This window comes from Callorhinus ursinus, unplaced genomic scaffold, assembly GCF_003265705.2.
Source record: "Callorhinus ursinus isolate GAN/ISIS: 27379988/994484 unplaced genomic scaffold, GSC_fseal_2.0 scaffold14, whole genome shotgun sequence".
NCBI lineage: Eukaryota > Metazoa > Chordata > Mammalia > Carnivora > Otariidae > Callorhinus > Callorhinus ursinus.
The window spans coordinates 40,858,934-40,878,699 of NW_027397076.1; the positions used below are offsets into that span (position 1 = coordinate 40,858,934).

The 19,766-nt window shown below is 43.4% G+C and overlaps 1 protein-coding gene across 2 annotated transcripts in view; it reads left to right on the forward strand.

Annotated features, from left to right (window-relative positions):
- Window positions 1-19,766, forward strand: part of PPM1H (protein phosphatase, Mg2+/Mn2+ dependent 1H) — a 238,370-nt gene that overhangs the window by 145,308 nt on the left and 73,296 nt on the right. For both annotated transcript variants that reach the window (XM_073900727.1, XM_025883158.2), the window contains exon 5: window positions 13,099-13,183. In XM_073900727.1, coding sequence (XP_073756828.1) covers window positions 13,099-13,183 — 85 coding nt within the window. The remainder of the gene's footprint in view (window positions 1-13,098; window positions 13,184-19,766) is intronic.

Below are 19,766 nucleotides of genomic sequence, written 5' to 3' on the forward strand. Positions count from 1 at the left end.
GGGTTTTAAAGCTAGTGATTAAGAGAAGCAGGAATGTTCCAGTACTACCCTATCAATCTGCCTTATTTTCTGTGGAATTCTGGAGGGATCTGAACACATGTCTGGAAATGACAATAGGAAATCAGCACACCATTTTATCATTAAAGCCTATGGGAGGCCACCTAAGTACAATTCATTTTTTCATTTATACAGTTCCTTAGGGTCACAACTATGGACAGTTATTGTACAAAATAACATAGTTCCAAGTAACTGTTTCAGTTTGACTTGGGATATGCAAATTTCCTTTAATGATTCAATCAGCATCATTAATAAATTATACTTACCAAACAAAAAAAACCTAAAAAACCAAAAATATACATAAAGTCTCTTGCACATAAATTCATCTAATCTGAAGAAAGTGGTATTGCCCCATTTTTCAAATGGGGAGAATAAGTCACAGAGTGGCTCATTTTCCCAGTGTAGCTAGTTCATAGCTTGAACTAGACTTTGAACTCTAAGCCCTGGTTACTTTCCACTCCACTTCTACTGGCTCCCCAAACCTAACTGATGGTTATGTTCAGTGAATGAGAGCTGGGCTTCCCAAGCCTTTGGTGTATAAGGAACTGGCATGGGGCAACTATGAGCAGGTAGAACCAAAGAGGCCTTACAGGGAAGGCATCTAGCCTCTGTCCTAACCACGGGCTGCAAGCAAGCCTACCTGCCCTGCAAGGTGAAGTCATGCAGCTTAATTTTGAACAGGGGCTATGGCAACAAGGATGCCCTGTTTACTTACACAGTGTAAGTTGCAAGACCTTCTCAATACATTACACATTCTAGAATGAATTGTTCATGGATCTGACTTTGCCCTTACAGAGCAGATGTAGTTCTTGATTTATAGCACCATAAAGAAAAACAGTGAAGGATGCGTCAAGACTCTTGGCAGGCGAATATAGGCAAAGCTCCCCCAATGTCCTTTTGAATTCCAGGGGTGGAAACTTAAGGGCTTTGACCAATGCATAATGTAAAGATCTGAAAACTCTTTTCCTTTTTCCAACCATAGAATCCTACTGATTTGATTTAAATAGAATTTCCTCTTGTTTGTTTTGTTCTGAGCGTGAAGAACTGGTCACCCACCATTCTTTGAATAAAACCATTTCAAATTGCGTGAAGGAGAGTATGATCAAATCATTCCTCATTCTTTCCTTCAGGCTGAAATACCACAGTTGCTTTAATTTCCTTCAAAGCATCTACTTTCCACCCCCCTTGAGTTGTTTTTATTTCTCTTCTTGGGATTCTGTTCATTTACTCCATTGCATTGCCTTTTTAAAGTGAAGAGGTCAGAATTGGACACAACTCTAACCTGCATGTGACTAATGCAGAGCATTAGTAAAGAAGAATTTGCTTCCTAGACTCTGCATGTCCTACCTGCCTTGGCACACAAACACTGAGCTATTGTAGTCATCATTTATTTTTTAAAAAGGAAGGGGGATCCATTCTACTCCCAAAATGACTACAGTAGAGAAAAAAAATAAATGCCTTCGGTGGCCTCACCCAGTCTAGCTACTTGCTATGGAGAGAAAAATGTGCTCATTTTGGGGCTTGAGAAGTGTGTATGCATCTGTGCTGGGGGGCTGTGAGTTGCTGTGGATTATAGGTATTGACCCTGCACTTGAGAAGAACCAGATCTATACCCTCTGATGCAAATGGAAAATGAACCTTTAAGTGTTCAATGTGTGCACTGAAATCTAAGCATACAGGCAAAACTTTCCAGCGAAGCGCTTTTAAAACTGTAAAATGAGAAATGACTGTGGGATTTTCAGAAATTTAGTTTAAACTCTGTGGTACTTGAAGAGAAAATTTTAAAACCCACCAGTGGCAATGGAAAATGGTGCAGCCACTTTGGAAAACCAATTGGCACTTCCTCAAAAAATTTAAACAGAGTTACCATGTGACTCAGCAATTCCACTCCTAGGCGTATAGCCAAGAGAATTAAAAGCATAATCACACAAAAACTTGTAAATGAACGTTCGTAGCAGTGCTAAACACCATAGCCAGAGTGGAAACCACCCAAATGTCCATCACCTGATGAACATGGATAAACAAAATGTGGTCTGTCTCTACAGTGGACTATTCATTTAGCCATAAAAAGGAATAAAGTACTGATGCATGCTACAACAAGGATGAGCCTTGTAAACATTATGTTAAGTGAAAGAAATTGGGCACAAAAGGCCATATATTATATGATCTCATTTATATGATCTATCCAGACAGAATAGGCAAATCCATAGAAGCTGAGATCAGTGGTTGCCAGGGGCTGAGGGGAGATAGGGGCAGGGGGAATGACTGCTAATGGATACTGGTAGGGTGAGGAGTTCTTTCTGATGTGATGAAAATGTTCTGGAATTATATAGTTGTGATGGTTGAACAACCTTGTGAATTTACTAAAAACCACTGAATAGCACACTTTAATTGGATGAACTTTATGAAATGTGGATTATAGTTTTTTTTTTTAAGTAGAACAAATAACCCCACTGTTCATTTGTAGATGGACCCCTTGTCATTTTTTTTTTTTTTTAAGAAAGAATCACCTCAAAAATTTTCTTTAATGACTGTGAGGCTTTTATTACTTTGGGAAATGTTGTGCCGGTGCATTGGGTTTCATGAATGTTGCTGGTAAAGCAAGATGTTTGTAGAAAGTGGCAGAATTATGACATTGAGAAATTATTCTGAGTGGTATGAATACAGACTGGGCTGGTTGTGAGAAAAACAAGGAACATCCGATTCAGTTATGGCTGTACAAATGGTCACTTATTTGTGCTGCTACTTAAAGATTGGTATTTTTTCCCTCCGGATTTGTGTGTGTGTGTGTGTGTGTGTGTGTGTGAATATTTTTGCTGGGAAACTTAACTGTGTGCTTGAGGCTCTGTTAAGTGAATCGTCGTATTTGCAAACTTTTTCTTCAGTATCCATTCTGAAAATGGAATGACTAGAAACCACCCAAACTAATTCCAGGCTTGTGGGATTATTTTTTTCCCTTCAGCTATTTTCTGGTACCTCTAATTAGCCTGGACAGCCTGGCTGTCCTCTGACGGTGGTAACCCCGCTTGTTCCATCAGCTGCCCTGCTTTCTTTTCCGTCGACACATTTCTAATATCTTTGAAGGAGACAGACGCTTCTGCTGCATCCCAACAGGACTCACAAGGTCTGATGCTTTTTGACAAAATGGATGCCTCCTCCCTGTACTTTGGAATTGATATACATTGTCAAAAAGGGTTTTCCGAATGGTTTCTCTTTGTCACCTTGTATCAGATTTTCTCCTCCATTCTGGAAATGTGCAGTTTAATGTTGCGTTTCCAATCACTTTCAGCTGAAAAAGTGTGTAATGGAATCAGGGCATCCCATGAATACTCTTAACAGTGTGGAAGATGCCTTTTGTTTGCAGCTCTGCGTTCCAAGGGGACTGGTGACAACAGTGAAATTACATTGGGGGGCTTGCTCGATAATGGGCTCCTTGTCCCTTATGATTTAAGAGATGCACTAAGGGTGACTTCTCCCATCCTCGCACTTCGGTATTGGTTTATATTTGTTAGAATCTAAATTGTGGCAGTTGCCACCTCCTGAGAAGAAAAGCAGTCACTGTACCAGTTTGTCCCTATTTCTCTACCCGACATACCTGAGGCTTATTTTCAGAATCGTTTAAATTCAGACTTGAAAGATGCCTGGGAAACGATCTGGTCGCATCTCTCCTTTTTCTAGGCAAGAGCACCAAAGCCCAGGGCCAAAGACGGGCATGAGGTGGGGCTGGCACCTACAGATTCTGATTCCCAGGGCAGTTCCATTTCTGCCATACCGTGTGGCCTCGACACCATGGATAATGCGCACATACATGCATCCCCCCTATGTCATGGACTTTTGGAGCTGGGGGAGGGTTCAGCAATTAGCCATTGCCCTGCAGTGTTTCTTTCACAGTATCACCTCCTGGGTAAACTGTCAGAACTGACCACAACCCAGAGAGGGTTGATAGTGCAAAACCTTCCTCCTGTGTATTCGTGCGTCATACGTTCACACATAATGACACGCATGGGTGGGTTCCATGCTGCCGGGCTGGCTGACCTCTAAATGAGAGATTGGAATGAAGTTCTGTGTGGGACTCTTTCAAACGTGAGCCTCAAAGCACTTTCTTTGCTGGCCGGCTGTTCCCATGCCTCAGACAGAAGAAGAAATCAAGGGATAGCAAAATGAAGCACCTTAGTTTCAGTTCTGACTTCAGGAGTGAGCTTGATCCCTCACTTTTGTTTTGCTTAGAAGACTTTTCATATCTCTCATTCCATGGAAGCTGGACTGCTGGACACCATTACCTGCTTTTTAAGCGCAGCAGCTTGGCAATTTTGTATTTCTTTTCCATTTCTGCTCTGCAGAGTGTACCAGTGTTAAACTTGGAGGGGTGTGTGTGTGTGTGTGTACATGTATGTGTACTTACATGTGGGTATGTATATATAAAGTCTGTATTTATAAATATAAATCTATATGTGTATATCCATTTTTCCCACTCTTTGTGCCACTTGGAGAAAGCCTTCTATTGAGGTGGACAATTATATACTTATTAGTTGTCCTCATACCATGTCTGTATGGCATCTATTTGCAAAGTTACGTAACTGTGAATTTGGGGATTTTGTTTGGTTTTGAGGCCAAAGGATTTACCTTGAGGAGGCGGAAGGGCTGAGAGGTCATCTGCCTAGGCATGTGCCTGGTGGAGCCAGTGCTTCTAGGCTTCCTGAGGGTTATAGAAAAGGAGCACTGACAAAAGTTTTCCTACATTTGCCCTGTGATTCTCCAAATGTCATCTTCTTCTTAAAACAATGTCATTTTTAAATGACATTGTAAAATGTCTTACAACAAAGACATTTTGGGGCTTAACCAGTTTGTATTTTTATAACAAAATCCAGCCACTGGTTTCTCAGTTAGTGGCTTCTGACACAGCTGCGGGGGGATCCCTCTGCTATCGCATCTGACCTCTGACGACCTCTGACGTGTGATTGGGCCACTGGGTAAAGTTCTGTGGACTAGTGCTTGGGGCATACAGGATTTACAAAGATTGGTAGAGGAACAAAGATGAACCTGCACTTTGTAGGACTTTAGGTCTTCTAGGAATATCTGGCCAAATCTGGGCAATCAAAAGGAACATACATTCCTGGTAGCAGTCAAATAACAAAAAGATATGGGAAGAAAAATTAACTCCCACTTCCATACCTTTCTCCCTGCTCAATCAAACATATTTATCCTGTCAAGGATAAAAAAAAAAGCCAGGTGTCATGGTGGTCCAGTGAAGGCAATGAGCCAAACTGAAGGTAGCAGTCAAGCTTTATTTACTTCCTGTGATCCTGCAGGCAAGAGGCAAAGAAAAAGAAAAGTCCCAGCTCCCCTGTGTTCCATTTTCCCCCCTGAAGGGCACCTGGGCAGGCGAGGGTCAGTTGGAACGGGAAGCAGACCACAGGGTATCTTCTCACTGCTGAGGAGCTCTGGACAAAAGGCCTCAGCCTTTTAAACCAGGGGGTGGTATGGTGGGGGGAGGGGGAAGAAGGGGAAGGAATCTAAGTGGAAAAGTATGAGTGAGAATGGAGAAAAGTGCTGGAGCCAGGATTCCCACAGAGCTGCGGAGCTGCTGGGGCTGGGAAGGCAGATTTGCGCATAAATGAGGCTGCTGGAGAAGGGGGGTGCGCAGAGCCCTTATTTGCCGCTCCCTGCTGGGGGCTCCCTGCCGAGACTACAGTACATGGGCTGGGCACCCAGTCTGGTGGGGAGGGCGGCTTCCTTGGAGGGGCCTGCCTGGTGCCGCCTTTGTAACTGCCGTTGGGCTGGGGGGGGTGGCTCCCGAAGGAGCACACCGGGTTTTGGCCGGGATCAGAATCCTCATATATGGGGTATCTGTGGATAGTTTCTGTTTTTACAGAAATGGGATTATGCCACATACTATGAAACTTGCTTTTCTCACTTAACATTATATCATGGATACCTCCAGGTCACCAGACATACTTAATTCTTTTTTTGTTCTTAATGCCTGTATAGTAATATCTTACGGATTACACACCAACCCATTCAGTATTTCCCCTTTTGATAGACATTGCTAGACATTGTTTCAGTCTTTGCTGTGACAAATAATGTCAAGGATGAATTCTTATCTGTATATCCTATGTACTGAGTCTTCTATTTTTCTAGGATATAGTCCCTAAAGTAGGATGACTGACCTGTCATTATAATAGATTTAAAAGGTATAACTGTTTACATTCCCATTAATTATGGCTTTTTCCTCTCACCCTATAAGAACTACTGCCCGTTTGTTAATTTTTTCAACAAACGTTTGCCAATCTGATGAGCAAAAGTTATATGTTATTTTTACTTTAATTTGCATTTTCCTGGACTAGTGAGATTTTCATGTGTTTATTGAACATTTGCATTTTCCCTTCTGTCAGTTGCCTAATCATATCTTTTACCCATTTTTTTTTTCCCTTTGCTTGTTTGTCAGATGCCTCTTGGAGAGTGTCAATACTTCTCTGAGGTGGGATTTCACAGGAGTTGGTGTGATCCCCTTAACAGAAGTTGTAAAATCGAGTGAATATTTGAAATGAGCATCTCATTTGACCCCTTATTTTTCTCTTGACCAGTTAATGATTTGACTAACTTGGGGAACAAAATGTTGGTCCTTTTGACTCCAAATTGTGACATTAGAGGATAGAAATAGCCAGGTTTTCAAGAAATTGTTCTCTGAACTCAAAATTCTCATCAATTAGCAATAAATTGCTTTTATCCTCTCATGCGGCTAGTGTTTGGGGGGGGTGGGAGAACATTTAAAAAACTCTTAATGTCTTTGCTTTACCTTCTCTTCTCCCATCCTTGCAGTTGACTGCTAAGAACACATTAGACCTTGGCGCCTGGGTGGCTCAGTTGTGAAGCGTCTGCCTTCGGCTCAGGTCATGGTCCCAGGCTCCTGGGATCGAATGCCACATCGGGCTCCCTGCTCAGCGGGAAGCCTGCTTCTCCCTCTCCCACTCCCCCTGCTTGTGTTCCTGCTCTCGTTGTCTCTCTCTGTCAAATAAATAAATAAAATCTTAAAAAAAAAAAAAAAAAGAAGAAGAAGAACAAATTAGACCTTACCTTTCACCATGTTACAAATAGGGCTCCATCTCTTATGCTGGACAGGAAATGAAAGTGTGTAAATTTCAGTTTCAGTCTCTGTGCATGAAAGGCTAGCCTTAACTTTGGGGAATACACTTAGGAACCACCCTCTGTATGGTAAAAGATACCAGGTAGGAAGTGGTTGCCTGTTGATTAAATTACCCCAACCCTAGGAACCTCTTCACTTAATCTTTGGCCAATCTCTGAGTAAGGAAATGGGATGTCATCCAAAATCTGACCATAGTCCTATCTATAGGTCCAGATCTGAGGGCCCAGAAGAAAGGTCAAGGCATATGCCTAATTCTCCTTGATTCTTACTGCTGCCACAGCTTTTTTTGGTTTTGTTTTAAATAGTTTTCCTTAGGAAAAACAGCTCATAAAATAATGAAGTAGAAGAAATGAAGTATCCAAGAATCCTATGATAACAGAATGTAGCTTTAAAGCATTTCTCTAGTTTATTGGTTGTTTAGTGCGAGATTTGTCAGCCTTCACACACACACACTATTCCCTTTGAAACCCATTCCCTCTCACTGCCCTGCTCCAGATTGGAGACCAGCACTCTGACACAATTGATCCCAAGATCAGAGGAATGAAAGAGCAAAAGATCAAAAGGAAGCCAGGAAGCACATAGGAAAAGGCATCATGATTTAGGGACTGGAAAGTCTGACTGCCAAACATGCTGTCATCTTTAATCCATGGGTGTCTCATAAAGGGAGAACTTGGTAGTTCAAACAGAAATGAAGAATGTTCTGTACATGGATGGATTTGATATAAAGATTTAAGAAAGTAATTAGCTAAGGTTAGCCCAGCAGTGAATATTGGAATTGAAGGCTGATACCTCACTGTATGTGAATTTGAAATTTACAAAAACAGAGTATAGTGGCTGTGTTCCCTCTCTCTTGCTCACTAAGGCCAAGGGTTCTGCCTCGTTTGCCCTTATCTCTCAAGTCACTTTTTTGGTAATGACCTAGCCAGAATGACATCCTTTTACGTGCATTGTCTTTTTGTAAAACCAATGAAAAGGCATATGGATGTTTAAAGGTCCAGACTGTATACAGTTAGACAATTACAGACAATAATGCTGTTACTAGGAGAAATTTTATTCAAGGCCTCCGCTCTGGATACATCTGTTGATCCACCCAAGTGTAGCTCACTCATTCTTTATCCACATAGTCATTTATCCATCAGCAGTCACTGTGTGTCTTGTCACAGGCCAGGCATTGTGTGCTGGAGATTCAGAGACAAGGACTCAGGCTCTGGCCAGAAAATGGGCTCAGGTAGTTAGAGAAGCCACGGGAGCAGCTGTCGTGGTGAGGATTGGTAAGGGCTGTGGCGTACAACACCATGGTAGCACAGAGAAGGGGCCTTGGAGGTAAAGCAGGAGGGCAAGAGAAGGCATTCTCCAGGGTTGATGGACTCTCAAGAGGAATAACTTGTCCAGAGGAAGGGTGAGGTAGATGTGTAAGAAATAACAAGAGTGAGGCTTAAACAGGCAAAATGCAGATAATGATTTTAGAAGTGCTGGGGAGCCATGAGGGAGCTTTACAGGAGGGGATATGACGGTGAGAATCATGCTTTAAAATCACCGTGGTGACCATGTCCGGGGTCAGAGGAGGGCAGAAGTGGGAGCAGAGAGAGTTCCTGAGTCATGTGGACAAACTCTGATAGGGCCTGGAGCCAAGGCACTAATGGTGGGAGTCAAGGACAGGAGGTGAAATCTACCTGGTGTGGTGCCTGTTGGGATGGTAAGGTGAGGAACGGGAGCAGTCTGAGAGTGCTCCCTGGTGTGGGATAGGCGACTAGGTGGGAAGGAGTGCTTTTCCTGAGATGGAGAACGCTGAAGGACAGATCTGCGGGTGGGATGGGGTAGGATTACCAGTTAAGTCTGAAACATGCTGAATGTTTGAGATGAGATGATGGTGATTACTCAAGTGGAGATACCTGTTGGCGGTTGTCTGCTCCAGGCTGGAGCACAGCAGAGATACAGGGCTGCCAAGGATATTCGGAGTCATGGCGCATGCGGTTGTTGAAGCCATTTCCTCGTTTGGTGAATGTTAAGGGTGTCGGTCTGGGCCAGCTTCACGGATGTGCGACCTGTGGTTCACACAGGCCTCACTCTAGGGAGGGCCCCACATTGGGTTTAATGCTCTGTTGTCACCATTTTAAAATTCTCATTAATTTTTATTTTTATTTATTTATTTATTTATTTATTTATTTATTTATTTATTTATTTAAGATTTTATTGATTTGACAGAGAGAGACACAGCGAGAGAGGGAACACAAGCAGGGGGTGTGGGAGAGGGAGAGGCAGGCTTCCTGCGGAGCAGGGAGCCCAGTGTGGGGCTCGATCCCAGGACCCTGGGATCGTGACCTGAGCCGAAGACAGACGCTTAACGACTGAGTCACCCAGGCGCCCCTCTCATTAATTTTTAAACAAGAGGCCCTGCATTTTTATTTTGCACTGGACCCTGGAAGTTAAGTACCCAGTCCTGCTTATCATAGCTTGGCCCTGTGTACAGTAGCGAGGCTACAGTGTTGAGTAAGACGGCCATGGTTCTTGCCTTAGGAGCTCACAGGCCAGCTTGTTAAGTCATCAGTAACAAAATGTGATGTGCTCTGTATTAGAAGTACCCGGCTCAGAGAGCATGTGGGAGAGGCTGTTAAACCTAATCTTGGGGGTTAGGGAGTTAGGAAATGAGATTGCCCAAGAAGAGGAGTAGAGAGACAAAATGGTAGCCCATAATACCAGAGGAGACGTAGAGGAGTCTGAGAAGGGGGCCTCCAGGGACATAGGGAATCCAGGAGGAGGTGTATCCTAGAAGCCAGGATCAGGAGAGACTGTCAAATGCTGCCAAGCAGATTAAGAATGAGGTCATATCGAGTGGATATAAGCAACAAAGAGGCCATTGGGTGATTCTGAGAGCAGTTGGATAGAGAGAGGGGCAAGAATGAATTTACCTCTGTTTAAAGGATCAGTGGGAGGTAGGGAAGTACAGCCCTTAAATGTGGATTATTATCTTAATCGGAGAGAAAAGAAAACAGGCCCTGAAAGGTGGGTTTTGGATTAGGAGAGTATCAGTTTTTGTTGTTTTGTTTGATTGTAAACTGAAAGTATGGTTTTTTGAAAATAATTTTCTTTATTTGAGAGAGAATGAGAGATAGAGTGCACGAGTCGGGGGTGAGGGGTAGAGGGAGAAGCAGACTCCCCGCTGAGCAGGGGCTCAATCCCAGGACCCTGGGACCCCAGGCCCATGACCTGAGCCAAAGGCAGACGCTTAACGCTTGACCGACTGAACCACCCAGGCACCCCAACTGAAAGTGCTTTGAGCATAGGTTTGAACTATGGGCCTGTGGGCAGAGCCAGAGGTGCAGAGAGGGAATAACTAATATAGGGAAGGCCTGTGTGGGGAGTGGTGGACGGACGCACCCTGGTCAGGAAGAGAACAGAACAGGATAGCAGAGGGAGCAGGTATATTTCTAGGTGAAGACCCCTCTTGGCTCTGAAGTCAACCTTACTTTACTCATGCACGTGAGCATCTGCTGCCTCTGTCTTCCTGCCTCAAATTCAAGGAAAAAAACCTCTCCTGAGTTCTCTCATTTGTTCTCGTGTTCCACAAATAGTTATGGGGTTCCTGCTGTGTGACAGGTGAAGCATTTGGAATATAAGAGCAAACAAGGTCACTGACCTCGAATGTAGGTTCTACAAGAGGAGCTTCCACGGCCTGATGGCTCAGTGTTGGCTTCTCCCCACACACCCTCCTCTGTGGTCTCTGACACTGTCTTCTGTCCTCTCTACCTTCCTTTCAACTCAGTATCTTTTACTTCCTTCCCAGAGAGCCAACTTTTCTGGTTGGAGCCTAGAAGCTGCAATTCAGGGACCATGTAGAAGAGGGGAAGAAAAAGAGTGAAAACTAGCTGTAAGCAAAGTTTTGAAAGAGAAGGTTGCCTTTGGAATTTATTGCCTAATGACTTTTGATCTTATCTCCCTGGTTCTCAGGGCCCTTCATGCTACTTTGAAATAAGGCTCTAACCTAGAGCTTCCTTTCAAGCTCTCCAAGTCTCTCCATCCTCTATCAAAACTCCCATTCCCTTATGCAGGGAGTTAGCCCTAGCTCATTAATTAGGATGGAGACCATTTGAATGAACACACTGATTTGTGAATGGTGGATATTACCTTTCTTGGGTGGGGGGGTGCCTTTTACAAGTGACTCTGGATTTATAAGAAGAAACTTTAATTTGTCCTATTTTTGGCATCATAATAAAAAAAAATACGAATATTACATCTTCTTCCCATCAGCTCCCCTAAAATTTTCCATTTTTTTCATAGCTTCCACTGGTTTTCTTTTAGAACCGTTAATTCTCTAAAGCCCCGTGTGATGTTTGGTGTCATACCCTCCCTTACCTGCCTTCCCACTGGTCCCTATGACAGCAACAACTGGGCACAGGTGGTGAGGGGTTGGGGGAGAGGTTGGGACAGCTGCAGCCATTTATAGGGATTGCTTCTGAGTTGGAGACCACCTCTGTGGGGGGGAGAGTGGGGTGCCTGGGGCCTCTTGGCACAAAGAATGCAGCTGACCCTAGAGTCAGTGACACATCCATCCAGAGCTGAGCTCATGGAAGGCACTTCCTGTACTTGTGGCTCTTCACAGAGAAGTGTGTGGGATTCCAGGCCTCCTGCTCCCTGGTACCTGGGAATTGTTGGGTTCATATAGAATGCAATTTGCAAGCCACTTCACCGATTGATAGCTGGAAAGTGGCTGTTAGGAACCACTTCAGAACAAGAAGATCTAGGAACAGGAGGCTCCGTCTGGAATAGGCCTAGGAAACATTGCTCCATGGTTATCAATACCGTGGCCTCTCCCTTAGATGTCTCCTTTGGGGAGCTCTGTTCTCTCAAATCCCTGAGGCAGCAGTAGGTTTTGGATACATTTTTGGAAGTGTGTGAATTTCCTAAGCTTCAGGATGAGATGAGAACATCTTTTCCTGGACCCAGGATACTACCCTAGAAACTCAGGAGTCAAAGTCAGGCTTCTTAGATTTTAATGTGCCTATGAAGCACCTGGGGATCATATTACAGTGAAGATTCTGATACAGTAAGTCTGGGGTGGAACCTGAGAATCTGCATTTCTAATAAGATCCCAGGCGAGGTCAGTGCTCCTGGCCCACAGACACTTGGAGTAACAGGGATCTGGAGCTGTACTGTCTACTGCATTAAACACTAGCCACTCATGACTTCTTAAACTTAAATGAATTAAAATTAAGTAAGATAAAAAATTCACTTTCTCAGCTGCACTAACCATAATTTAGATGCTCATTACCCACATGTGGCTAGTGGCTGCCATATTAGATTACAGAGATTAACGTATTTCCATTGTCATAGAAAGTTCTTTTGAAGAGCACTAGTCTAGAGTAAGCCTCAATTTCCATCGTTCAGTTATTCATCCATTTATTCATTGAGCATCTATTATGTGCCAAAGGATGGTTGGTGCTGGCTGTTAAGGTTTGGTTCCAGCTAGCAGAAAAAGTAAATGTAAGCTAACCAGATTGTAATGTTCTCAAAGTAAAGATACCTATAATATGGTGAGGGATCCACAGTTGGTAGCAGTGAATGTTGCCATGCAGGAAAAGGTGTCCCTTGGGCATTTCATGTGTGTTCTTTTTTTTTTAATTTTATTTATTTATTTATTGAGAGGGAGAGAGAGAGCACAAGTGCATGCGAGTTGGGGGAGAGGGAGAATCTCAAGCAGACTCTGCTCAGAGCCTGATGCAGGGCTTGATCTCACAACCCTGAGATCACAACCTGAACCGGAATCAAGAGTCGGATGCTTAGCTGACTGAGCCACCCACGCACCCCTCATGTGTGCTCTGAACCAAGCTGTGGAGTTGTCATAGAATTGAGGTACTTATGGGGTTGGCTACTGATAATACGATTTTTTACCATTTCAGGGCCATAATCATCAGAAATGGAGAAATCATCCCCATGTCTTCAGAATTTACCCCCGAGACTGAGCGCCAGCGACTTCAGTACCTGGTAAGAGTCATGTTGGTTTGGCAGAGCGCCGTGGCGTCAGGGATGGTGTCGGAGCTGTTTTGGAGGAACGTGTTGCTATTGACATGGGAGCAGGCCCACGGCAGTCAAACGACATATGGTATTAACTCCCCCACACACACCTTCTGGATCACACATCCTGGCTCCGTGTGTGACGACACACTCCACCTCCGTGAATTTATTACTGTGGCTGTTTTTCTTCCATCTGTAACCAATCGAAGACACAATGTGCTCTGTTGCTTTTAATGGTTTGGTATGTACAGTATGAAATGGGGTGTTGGATAACACAGTTACCTTTCTTCCTTGGCCTGCTACGCACTTGAACTCAAAATGGGGGCTCAGCCCTGAGGAGGACAGCAGCCCCAAGATCCTCTGACACCCCACCATTTCACATGCAGATAGGAAGTCTCAAGGGCCCTTTGGGAAAGATGCAGGTGTCAGAAAATCTGTTTTTATTCTGAAAATAAGTTCTCCATGTAGAGCACCCTCTTTGGAGTGAAATTCTGAGTAGGCTATAGGAGGGCTATTTAGTTTTTCAGATCTTGAGCATTTTTGCTTCACCTTGATATTTGAGTTTTCCTGAAAAGAAGGCACTTCCCTGTCCTCAAATTCCAGAGCTAGGGCATTTGACTTTGGATCTCAGTTCAGTGACAGTGGCAATCATGCGAAGTTACTTTGGGCATCTTTGGGTACTGACAGCATGAATAGTAGTTCTATGGATGAAGTATTTTCTTGCCAACTGGCTTTCTTTTTAGACAACACGGCTGAAGTAGTGATCCTCTGCTCTTAAGAAAAAAATTGATCCAGGCTACTCAAAAAGGATTTCGCTCATGTCTTGGAATTTCACGTGTGTGAACAGTCCAAGTCTGATTACTTTGGCCGATTTAGGAAGTGGCTGTGCACTTTCCCTTAATTCCCTTGTCTGGTTAGTTTGTTTTACTCAATATCTAAGCTGTGTTGCTCTGGTACATAATGATAGTGGGAATCCAAGCCCAATGTAAAAACATATTTTTCACTTTTTTACCAATTGTTGTTCTCTGACCTTTCTGTTGTGTTTCTCAATGAATAAACTTGTGGCCACTCCTGGGAAGGCCAGGCTTGAGAGCTCTCATTCTCTTTGGCAGTCTAGGCAGGGGGAAGGGATCCTGCAGCAGCCGCAGAAGATCCTCATTCCCGTCCCAACTCTGTGACTTGCGGGCTGGGTAACCTTGTGCAAGTCACTTAACCTTTCCAGACCTCGGTTTGTCACTTACACAGTGGGAAGCTAGACTAGGGGTCACCAAGGACCTTCAGCCTGTGAGGTCCTTCTGAGTGGAGTTCATAACAGCTGACCTCCTTGTCACCTGTCTGGCTCTCTCCAATCCATCTTCCACAAAGCCACCCAAGTGATCTGATCATGAACTGTGTCACTCCCCTGCCTCAAATCCTTTTGGCTCCTCATAGTGTACAGAATGCAGGCCACCCTCGGCATACCCAGAATCATGGTCCCCATCCACCTCTCCTGCATCGTTTCTCTGCTGCCCCTACCAATGCCACCATGCATCTCAGGCTGTAGGCAGAGAACCACCTTCCTTTTCTAGGGCACACCTTGATCTCCCTGACCTGCATGCTTTTGGACATATGCTCTGCTTAGGTGGTCCTTCCCCAGGGAAACTGCTCTTCATGCTTTGAGACCCCAGCATAAACATCACATCCTCTAGGAAGCATCCCCTCCCTCTCCCAGGGGTGGGTGGAAGTGCCCCACAGAAGTCTGTGGCATAGCTCTGAGCCGATGCTATTGTATTGCTGGTTGCCATCTCTCTTTCTCTTTCCCAACTGAGTCCCGGAGGGCAGGCTTCTTGCCTTAGTCACTTCATGTTGTACCCAGCATGGAGGACATACTGAACCGGGATTCGTTGACTCAGTGAAAGAAAGAACCAATACTTGTATTGACATCTGGATCATTACCACACAGTCCTCTCCCCTCCTCCTTCCCCTGAAACCTCTCACAGCCCTTTTGCCTTGCCAAGCCTTGACTACACCCTCTCTTCATCACCTCCTTGCCCTTTCATGAGAACGGTGTCCTGTTTTCCTGCTCTAGCCAATGGGAAACAGCAGGTTGACTTTTTTTGCTTTGAAATACTTTCACATTTTCATGTTACAAGAATGGTACAGGGAGTTCAAAATATTAACTTTTAAGGCGGGATGGGAATGCTGACATTTATCAGATTCCTAAGTATTGGTGGTGTATTTCTCGATGGTTACAATGAGATGTGTATTTCTTCTGATCTCAGCTTTGTCATGTAACTGTGATTTCAACAAGGCCCTTCACTGATCCCCAGCTTCATCACCAGTAACGTACATAGAAAGCCTTAGAAGACAGGTATAAAGATTAAGTGAACACCACATGCAGAATTCTTTTGTGCACAGAGTACTCATTTGATTATTGTTTGATGAATCAGTCTTGCCACTTCAAATCCTACTGGCCTGCAAACCACAATGATTCTTTTTCCTTATTTTTAATTTAAGAATCACTCCTTATGTTCCTAAGATTAATGTCTATTTTTGTGTCACTCTTAAACAATCAGTGTGTACACTCTTAACCCACAGAACTGAGCCTAATTGTTGAATTTCTAAAAGGTAAGAAAGCTGTCCCCATTCTTTTTAATCCTTACTCCTAAATCATGTATGTTTCTCTGGTTTATAACTATTCTTCCCAGACAACAGGAGTGTAAATGACCAGAACATAAAATATCCTGGTTGTCCAACTTCCTATTCTGTCAGGAGTCTAGAAATGTATGCTTTGAATTGAACAAATCCAGTAATAGTCACATGATCTATGATGCAAATCTTTGTGGTGAAGGGTTTTTTTTGAGTGAAATTTTGAGAGAATGAGGGAATTTATAGTATAAAATAACCTTGTGGTGAAGCCTTTGTGGTAAAGTATTTGAGAGAATTAGGAGGTTTATAGCATAAAGTGTTAAAAATAATATCAGTTATGAGAGGAAAACAGTAGTGTGATGACTTCTCTCAGCCCAGCCCAGCCTAGGCATGAGCTATGTGATCCCAAGTCCCTCACACAACGTCTCTGAATCTCTCCTAGGTAAAATGTGTAGGAGACCTCCCTTGAGATACCCAAAACTATAGGTTTGGAAATCAAAATGAAAAGTAATCCCATGGTAATAGAAAATACAGTATATATATCTTATAATTTTAAGTGCATCTAATCCTACCAGTTCATTTTGTTTGGAAGATCAGTTCCCTTGAACTAATTATGAAACACTTTAGTGCAGTGCAGATTGTAGTATCCTTTACATGATCTAAACGAGTTAGTACATCACTGGAAAGTTAACGATGTGTACTCTTTACTCTTAGGTCAAATTAAATTTTCTTTTTATGATGTGTGAAGAAACATTTTGATAGAATCATTAAAACTTCTAGGTCCCCAGAGACTTGACTTGAGCATGTGTCTGCAGTTTGATGTGTAGAAATGGTTAATGGTTTTCTTGGAGGTGGGGAAGATTCAGAGTTCTCTGTATGTGAACCGTTTTGGTCCACATCGAAGAGGAATGTTCTTGGTATGTACAGTCTGGACATTTGGGGATTACAGAACTGGAAGCAGATTACAAGAGGATGGATGTGGCAGGCATGTTAATTTTGTTTGGTCTTGCATCCTGACCTCGGAAGGGCCCTTCATGCTGCTCTCCGGTAATGTGAACTTTGTTCCATAGATTCTTGGGCAGGGTGATTAATCAGGCAGGCTTGAGGGTTTGACGTGTTCACATGGAATGTGGCAGGTGTGTGATGAAGGGGTCAGGGGCTGTAAACTTCTGCCCCTCAGCCAGGGAGAGTTGCTGTCCTGCAGTCATGAGTAAGCCTCGCTCTTCTGTTGCTGTGCCTTCTTTTTTTATTTTTAATGTTTCCAGGATGATTGAAATAAAATATTTAAGGAGGTCCACCAAGCTAAACGGAATGTTTGGATGGAGTCAGGGCACAGATAGGAGGGAAAGCAGTCTGGTCATGGTTGTGTCTCGACGGAATTTACTGCTTTGATGCGTGGCCTCCAGCAAACCACCCCCACCTTTGCTTCAGGTGACAGCCAGAAATGGATCTCCCTCAGGGGGACCTCTGCAGCCCGAGGTGTGAGAGTGATGGCTTCCCCTCCATTCTGCCTAGACATATTTATAAACTCTGATTTGATTACATTAAGATGTGCTGGTATCATCAAACCTTCAAATAATGCACTTCTGTCCTTGTAGATAATCCAAGTCTGCAGCTGTTTTTCATCAAGGGCAATGTACAGAAGAGATGAAAGTGGGTTTCAAATACTCATTTGATACGTACAAGTGCAACATTAGCTGAGGTGATTTCTTGTGGTGTCCTTGGAACTACCCCCCTCCCCCAGCCTTCCCCGCCAAGTCTGATTCTGTTTGCGTGCTGTTTCCCTGGTACTGGGTTTGGAAAGGTTTCAAGGTGGACAGTGTTGTGCCTCTTGGCTTTTTGGGATTTTTCATGCTCAAGAGTGATCTCCCGAAAAGTATATTCCTTAACTCCGAACCTGCTTTTAAAACAGGATACTATAATTTGGGAGGGTCAAGTGTGCTAGTGAGTAAAAGTGACTGACCCACCACCCCCATGTCGCATTTAGTCTTGAGAGCAGGTTCAGCCCAGGAGGCCTTTAGTCATAGGGCGGCAATTTCACCGCCACTCTGCTTTGCTTGATGACTGAGTCATGGAAAAATCCACTCCAATCCAACCTCTTTTTTTCTTCCCCTTTAACCCTTTCTTGCAAAACTGCATGTGAGTTTCAGAATTTCTTTTTTTTTTTTTAAAGATTTTATTTATTTATTTGACAGAGAGAGAGTGAGAGAGGGAACACAAGCAGGGGGAGTGGGAGAGGGAGAAGCAGGCTTCCCACTGAGCAGGGAGCCCGATGTGGGGCTCGATCCCAGAACCCTGGGATCATGACCTGAGCTGAAGGCAGACGCTTAACCTACTGAGCCACCCAGGCGCCCCGAGTTTCAGAATTTCTAATGAAAATATGGCAGGTAAAAAATGGTTGGCCTTTTTCATATGTACTATAGGTTCAATTGATCACACAGGTGTCACAGAGGAGCCAGGAGATTTTTAGAGCCCAAAATGGCACCGCCCAGAGTTTTAGAGGCAGAGCTTCTGTTTGGCAGCCCTGGGAGCGCTGCTTGCTTCAGGAAAGACTCTGAAGACATTAGCCCTTGTAAGTGAACCTCGCCACTTCCAGAGCCTCGATTTTTTTTTTTTTTAAGATTTTATTTATTTATTTGACAGAGAGAGAGAGAGAGCACAAGCAGGGGGAGGGTCAGAGGGAGAAGCAGGCTTCCTGCTGAGCAGGGGAGTCCAATGCGGGACTCGATCCCAGGACCCCTGGATCATGACCTGAACTGAAGGTAGACGCCCAACCGACTGAGCCACCCAGGTGCCCCCGGAGCCTTGATTTTGAAAATGAATGTAAATGGATGTTTTGTTTATTCCAGGTTGGGAGGAGTCAGAGGCTTGGTGTTGAGGTATTCTTAACCCACTGTGCAAACCTAAGAAAAGGAATTCCACACAGCTAAACAAAATAACCACAAGAATGTATCCCTAACTACTTTTATTCTTAAAAAAGCACAGTCTTTCTGCACAGTTGCTACACACATAGAATCTTTAGATTCTCTAAAACCCCTGTCCCTTGCAACATTCTGAAGAAAAAGTTGGGCACATAAAGCCAGAGCCATCTGTCTATAGGGTCCCTTAAAAATTGATCTGAGTGTAAAGAAGCAAGATAGTGTTGTGCATCCTTTAAAAGTGTTAAAATATGATCTGAAAGAGGTAGCCAGCATTCACTGAGGTTTACCAGGACAAAAGTTAGCTGTGTATAAAAAGTTTTCTCTGCTCCAGTTGCTCCATCGGTGAAATCGGGTAATTACAGGACCCTCCCATGACTGGTATGAGGACTAATGAGTTAATATAGTGTGCTTACAGCAGTGCCTAGATCAGAGACAAAATAAAATCTCTTTGTTTCACATCTAACTGTATATGAAGAACTTTTGTATGGCCATACTGCCTTTGGGACTACTTCTGTGGCCTTTTATAAAATTTATAAATTCCATTTACATATGCAAAGGGATTGAAGATATGCAGGCACATTCTTTTTGCTGACATGAGTTGTTCTCTCTTCAGATGAATTCCTTTCCCAGATTTTTACTTGGGAGGAAAAAAACATTAAGCATATGAATATGGAAACTTTATATGTTTTATGTAAATGAATACTTTTTACCCCTTATTCTATACATTAAACTGTTGTAGAGTTGACAAATCTAGGCAATTTTGTTTAATATATCCATTTGCATACCAGTTTCCATGTGGCTCCTTTAGCGTAAGCTATAAATTATACAACTTTAGAGTTATTTTAGGGGCATGCTTTTCTCTGGTTCATCAGTACAGTCCCATGTAGAAATTTAAATGCGAATCTTTCTTGACATCCATGTAGCCAGGCGGAATTTTATCAATATTCAATTTCATAATGGCTTATATACATAAGCTTGGTTCTTGTTACTTTGAGATTTTTTTT